We start from the raw sequence: 7,293 nt of genomic DNA, 5'->3' as shown, positions 1-7,293 counted from the left end.
TATTCAATTGCGGTACCTGAAAGATGCAGTTGACTATTAGTCGTGCTGCCAAGAATGGGCTCCTGCCCAAATCCAAGTATTTTTTTTGTATTAATCTGGCTGCCATCTTTAACCGAGATGTCACAGCACAGTGGTTGGGAATCGCTGCGCTAGGTAATAAGTTTTAGAGTCTGTTTCTACCCTTTGTGGAGTAGTTTTATCAATTTGCATTGCTCAGGCAAAACCCTATACATGGTTCTTCCGATCATTTTTGTCGATTCCTAATTATGCCATATAAACATTGACCAGTGGAGAAGACCAAGAACTTGTGGAACTTGTGTGGCTATGGCCAGGTCCGACCCGAAATAGCCAGCTACTTACATTTATAAAAAGTTGGGAGAGCCTTACATACGTGCGGCCAATTACTAACAACACTTTGGGGTTTACCAACAATCAGAAATGACAGAACAATACACAAAGCAGTTACAGAGTCACGTACCAGGACCGGGTGTCTGGTGATGGATACAGCAAATTACCTAGAAGTCTGATTAGAGCTGAGCACAGAGTCTGGAGCGTCCTCATAGATGAGACTATAATCCAAGGCCACAGAGATAACAGATGAGCCTTGGGGCTACCAACCAGACATGGAGACTAAAAGTTATAATAACAGGATGGACTAAGATTCAGGGTTAATATAGTAATATGTGCTGATACGTAAGAAACAGTATCACCATTACTCCATTATCTCCATAACCCTTTAATGGATGTCTTCAGTTCTGGAAAGCAATGGCTTTTCTTAGGCTACTTTCACACTAGCGTTAACTGCAATACGTCGCAAATGCGTCGTTTTGCCGAAAATACGCATCCAGCAAAAGTTCTTGCTGGATACGTTTTTTCGTCATAGACTAACATTAGCGACGCATTTGCGACGCATTGCAAAACGTTGCGTCCGTTTTGCGACGCTTGGGCGTATGGTAGCGGACCGTTGGGAGAAAAAAACGTTACATGTAATGTTTTTTGCTCCCGACGGTCCGCTTTTTCCGACCGCGCATGCGCGGCCAGAACTCCGCCCCCACCTCCCCGCACTTCCCCGCACCTCACAATGGGGCAGCGGATGCGTGGGAAAAATGCATCCGCTGCCCCCGTTGTGCGGTGGAGACCACGCTAGCGTCGGGAACGGCGGCCCGATGCACAGCGACGGGTTGTTCCCGACGCTAGTGTGAAAGTAGCCTTAGGCTACACGTACGCTGACTTGTCCTCAAGGGTTAAACAGCCACCGATCGGCAACAGGCAAGCTGACCGGCAGTCATTTAACAGCCTGTTTCACCAGGACAGCAGCGCTCTTTGTAGATCTTGAATATCCCTGTTATAAGCAGCACATGTCCTACTAAAATTACCCAGGACAATGTGCCTCAAAGAAAGATGCTTTCTAAAGGAAACCTGCCAGGAGATTCATGCTGTCCCACCGTGATTCACAGCCAGACTGCACGATTCTATCCAGAGCGTTTCAGAAAAAAAATAACATAATAAATATACATTTATCTATAATTTTGTTATAATTTTTAATTAGCCAGTAAAAGGTATCTGCTACTTGGGCCAAAGAGACATGTTTCTATTTCTACAGTACAAAGGTACAGTGTGTGTGTATGTATGTATATGTGCGTGTGTATATATATATATATATATATATATATATATATATATATACACATATATATCTCTTTTAATTCAGAAAATATTATCACACATTGCACAGCCATATTCAGCTTTACCTACACTGTATTTAAAGGGAATCTGTCAGCAGGTTTGAGCAGCATGATGTAGAGACTGAGACCCTGATTCCACTGATGTATCACTTACTGGGCTGCTTGTCACAGTTTTCTTTGCTCAGGATGTAGTAGTTCTCTGACTGGTGAACCCTGTATAACCCTGCCGGCACCACTGATTAGCAGCTTTCTGCCTATGCACAGTAATGATTATACACAGCTTATGAATATAGAGAACTACTTGGCAGCAGGTTTACTAGTCTTCCAGTGATAATCTCCTATAGTAATGATTTTATCAAACCTACAGCAAGCAGCAGAGGGATATCTTTTTTTTTTTTTTTTTTTTTAGGATGAATTGATAAGTCTGCATTCAGTGTACACACTGCCATGGTTCCCTGTATCCCTCAAGTGAGTGGGTGTTCTTGTGACCCCATGTATGTGATTTATCCACACACTCAGGGCATACAGGGGAATTGTGGCAGCCTCCTATAAAAAATAACCTGTTACATGACAAAGGCATGTCCACTAATCGTCCGCTAGAATGGAACCAGCAGCATGGATCCGTTTTTTGCTTACTGGAAAAATATTTAACATATACACACATGTGAACGGTCAAGTAATCTTCCATTTGAAACTGATCCAGTAAGCAAAAAACAGATCCTTTTCAAATGAAACCAATACGGATGGCTATTTGTCGGATCCATTTTTAGACGTCAGTGTTATAACAGATCCATCTAAAATCAGTTTTTCAAAGACTTATTTGCCGTCGGATTGCCCCTGGATCCATTCTAACAGATCTCTACTGGACACGTGAACATAACTTACCCCTATTAGGCTATCAGTGTGGCTAACACTTGTGGCTTTCTAAATAAGGTGGAGTAGAAAATATGGCAAGGTTTCTTATTTCTGTAAAACCAGTACAAGTGTGTGAACAGTGAGTGCAGATGGCATAATGGGACCAGTCCTGTGAATGTTTGCTGCTGATAGTCTGCACACAAGACCTTGGCCGCTGATAAGTTACTAGGAAAATGTTTCTATGCAATAGGACGATATTGTGAGAGCGGCTCGCTGCTGGAGGTAATGACTCTGCGCACATTTCTTTTAGGGGAGTTAGTATTAAATAACATTGTTCCTTATGTTTTCCGCTCTTGGATTGTTGATAACGCCTCCATGTGCAATGATTTCTCTGATGGGGTGATTGACATGTTCTGTAGATAAGCCATGAAGGTCTGCGGTGGGAAGCTCTAGATTTTCTCACTGACATGACTCTATGCATTGCACAGATGATCAGCTAAGTGTTATCGCATCAGTAATTGCTTCCGCTGATCCATCTTGGGCTGAGTACATACGTTTTTATTACGGGATGTAATCAGCTATGTCTAGAAGTAGTTTTTTTTTTTTCTGTGCTTCATCAGTATTTGCCACAGAAACGCATCAGTTCACAGTACCGCATTTGATTTTGTCTTGTGATTGTGAACCCTGCAGCTCATTTTCATTCCCATGTACACCCACTTTACAGTAAGGGTAAGTTCACACAGGGCGTTTTTGCTGCTTTTTTTTTTCTGCAGCAAAACCTGATCTTCATGGCAGGAAAGAAGCTGCGTCAAAAATGCAGGTTTTTGTTGTGTTTTTTTGTGTGTTTTTTTTTTTTGGTGTGTTTTTTTTTCTTTGTCCATGCTAATGTCCTTGAATTTTCAGCAGCAAAAATGCAGCAAATAATGATACCTGCGATTTTGCTGCGTTTTTTCAACACCCATTCAAGACAATTGGTGAAAAACGCTGAAAAAAAATGAATGAAATGAGAATGAAAGAAGTGATGTCCAAAAAACGCAGCAAAGCACAAAATACTGATCACACAATAAACCAGTGTGTGTGCATGAGATTTCTGAAATCTCATAGGCTTTGCTGGTGCTGTAAAAAACAGCTGAAAATTAGCATAACAAAGCAACAAAAACGCCCAGTGTGAACTTACTTACTGTTAAGCTGCAGCTGCTTGCCTCTAGAAGATGCTAATATATACATTCTTATATTAATGTCATAATCGCCAAGAAAAAACTGTTGCAATTGTTGCAGATATGACAATTGTTGTCAACCTTGGACATTTATTGCATCTCAACGGCGCATTGCTAGACTGGTCGGGGTAACCAAATAAGTGCTAAAATCAACTGTGGAGGGAAATGACATAATTAGTCCATAAGCTCAGTGATGACCCCCTCTCCCCCAGAAGATTGGTCTTAAAGGGAACCTGACAATCTGATCCAAGCTGCCCAATCCACGGGCATCCGGTACCAGGCACTGTCTGTATAAGCTCTGCCAGGTGATTGACACTGAAACACTGCAGCATTTCGGAGAAAAACATACCATACTTTATAATCTGGCAGGGACCGAACTGCACGGGTGACTAGTCGGACACACAGGTCCCCAGAGGCGTCTCACTTCTATGCTGCCAGTGTTAAATGTCAAGATTTCTTTTTTTTAGTACATAATGTGATATGAATAATACGGTAATCATTGGCAAAGACTAAAGAGAAAAAAATGATTTAGATAGTAGGTTATTATCTGATGATGCATTCCTTTTACTGCCATACGTATTAATTAAACCGGTTTCAGTGAGTTGTTTGACAAGTCCGGGCAGAATGTACCAACCACTGATCATTTGGTGCCTTTTTTGAATTTTTTATAATATTGTTAAACTCTCTTATCCTGTATTAGTCTTTTTTTTCTAGCACAGCCTTACTTGCTAACAGTTGTCTCACTTTTCCAGGTATATATATAGATGTTAAGAATGGAAATTACGGTAAATAAAAGACAAGACTGATTAACATCCAAGTGTGAAATGCCTAGAAAAAGAAAGAGTTTATCGGCAAGTCCTCAGAGAAGGGTTTCTCTCACCGGCTCGCCATCAGTCCCATCGCTCTCAGCTGGTCTACCCCTTCCTCCAGCAATGAGCAATAACAGGGAGGAAGTTTTTAGCAACATGTGTGAGATGTTCCCCAACCTTGACCCGTCCTTGGTTGAGATGGTGCTCAGTGAGTATAAAGAAGGTAGGTAATACTGCCAAATAAAGTACTATTCATGATGTGAGTCTATAAACCTGATTTAGAGAAGTAGCGAGGTTTTATTTCGGCATGTTTCTGTTTTTGACCTAGTTGAGACCGTGATGGACTACCTTTTGGAGCTATCAACATCAACCAAGGGGAATACTCAAGAGTCAACAGGTTTTGCCAAGGTGCCTTCATTCCTGGATGATTTTGAGGTGGAATCACAAGTTCCAGATAATTTTCAACATGTGCCTGATCAAATAGAAGAACCAACAGATTCCTCATATATGGACGAGACGGTGTGCAATGACTTGGATATGTTGTTAGATGAGGCACTTGATAAGTATGGCCTAAACTGCGCAGAACGATGTGAGGAGGATATAGTGGAGCCAGAGCCGGATCACACTAGGAATATTCACGACACTTCATGCCACACAGATCATACATTAGCTGATCAATCCAGCGCAGATCTGCAGAGTGAAGATCACACATATACCTTGGAGTCAGATGTTCTGTCTGATGAACATGACCCGGGTGCAGTTTCAGATGTCGCAGAACCAGATGGGTTGGTAAATGCAGACTATTCTAATTATAGAGCCACATATTCCCAAGAAAATGTCACGAGTGTCGAGAAACCTCCGGAAGTAGATGAGCCATTTACTGGGCCAATGTCATCGACAACACAAGTGAAACTGCAAAATGTATCTCCAAACTCACAAACAAAGTGGAATCCTATGGCGTCCTGCTTTTATCCAGTCTCCAATATCAATCCTGCATTCTTTGCACCAGTAGCTATTAATCCGTTGCAGTGGCCGAGTGTAGCTGGTATAAGGCCACCTGTTGCTGGAATTTGCTATAACCCTCCCCAATTTCTCTGGAATTTTAACAATTTTCCCCAAACCCACTGGAAAGATGAGACTATTAAACCTATAAATATGGCACAGAGTGGTCCACAGATGGCAAAAAAAGTGACCCCGTTTGTAGGAAAAGTTCTGGTTCTTCTGAGGGGCGCTCCAGGCTCTGGAAAATCTACATTAGCAAGGTAATATATTTGATCATTAAATGTTGCTGCAGTCGTTCATTCATTAGAGCCCTTTTCCCTAACTCTTTTAGGACTTTTGAATTTTGGAGCTTGAAGACGTTCTCAGTGTTTAGTGAATATTGGTGCCACAGCTTGTTGTAATGCTTTAAAAGAAGCCCCTGTCACTCCAGCGCTGCATCTTCGCTGTGCAGGTCAACAACATGTGATTCAATGGGCCTCCATGGTTTTGTGCCCTCTACACCTTCTTTTTGTTTTTTTTGTTTTTTGCGTTTCCAGTTTTCATCCATTGTTGTTTGCGTCCGTTTTTACCATTAGTTTCTCCTTCCTGTTCAACATTAAACCGTATTCTGGTTGGCATCCAGGTATAAGACCTGTTCACATCAATGGGCGAATTTGACCTGCAAATCAGATTAAAAAATATAAAAGACATTCAATTCTTTTTCACAGCCTAATCTGTCCATGCAAAAACAAAAAGGTAATCATGCCCCTGCACTATAACGGACGTGCTGTGTCCGTGACAAACATGGCTGCTCCAGTTACATGTTGGAGAAGGACATCTCTGCTGGCTGTAAACAGTTATTTGGATACTCTAAAGAATTACCAGCCTGTGCCCTAATTTTCCATTTTTTTTTTTTTTTGTCTCATTCCAAGAGCTATAAGTTTTTTTTTTTTTTTTTCTCATTGTCACAATGGTTTTGTGTTGATTTATTGTTAGCATTGCACCGCTCTGAAGCTGGACAGGTGGCAGGGCCCGGCGTCTCCGATGCCTCAGAGGCAGAGCTGCCCAGTTCAGACCAGTGAGGCGACCATGCCGCCAGTCTGAACTCTCAAGCTTTCCTGAACAATGAAAGGACTACACCCCAAGAGAGTGTTAATTTTTTTTTCGTAGTGTGAATATAAAATAAAAGTAGTTAGAATTTTATTTTACGGGTTAAATTGCTTTCACCTTTGCAAGACCCTTAATTTTTTTTTTCAGTCTACCTAGCACTATGAAGGTTTACTTTTTCTTACCGAATTGTAGTTCTGAATTAAACCATTACTTTTACCATATAATGTACTAAAAAACAGGAAAATAATACCAAATAAGGTTAAATGATGTGGGGGGGGGAAAAAAGCAATTTTGATTTTTCGGTTTCATTTTTACAGTATTCATCGTGCAGTAAAAATTACCTGGCAATATGTAATCATGGCACATGGCGAGCAGACTTTTTTATTTTTCTATTTTATTAATATCATTTTTGTTACACACTACTTTTTGATTGCTTTTCATTATGGAGATACCTCAGCCGAAAAACAGCAATTTTGACGTTTTACGTTTTTACAGCGTTTATCCACTTTTACAAATGTGTCAATGCTAAATATGTTTCTTATTTCTAAACTAAAAAGGAAGCGATTTACAACCTGAGATCCTTTGATTGCTTGTTCTATATACTGCAAGCCCCACAGTATTAGGGAAAAGGCTGAT

General features: G+C 40.9%; 1 protein-coding gene across 1 annotated transcript in view; it reads left to right on the top strand.

The window, feature by feature from the left end:
• The first annotated feature begins 4,581 nt into the window (after window positions 1-4,581).
• The window catches only part of N4BP2 (NEDD4 binding protein 2), a 99,862-nt gene continuing 97,150 nt past the window's right edge, over window positions 4,582-7,293 (top strand). The window contains exons 1-2 of the mRNA XM_077279884.1: window positions 4,582-4,789; window positions 4,895-5,828. Of these exons, the coding sequence (XP_077135999.1) occupies window positions 4,582-4,789; window positions 4,895-5,828 (1,142 nt within the window). The remainder of the gene's footprint in view (window positions 4,790-4,894; window positions 5,829-7,293) is intronic.

Source organism: Ranitomeya variabilis, chromosome 1, assembly GCF_051348905.1.
Source record: "Ranitomeya variabilis isolate aRanVar5 chromosome 1, aRanVar5.hap1, whole genome shotgun sequence".
Taxonomy (NCBI): domain Eukaryota; kingdom Metazoa; phylum Chordata; class Amphibia; order Anura; family Dendrobatidae; genus Ranitomeya; species Ranitomeya variabilis.
Note: the sequence above shows the minus strand (reverse complement) of the source record. Positions and strands in the feature narration are given on the sequence as shown.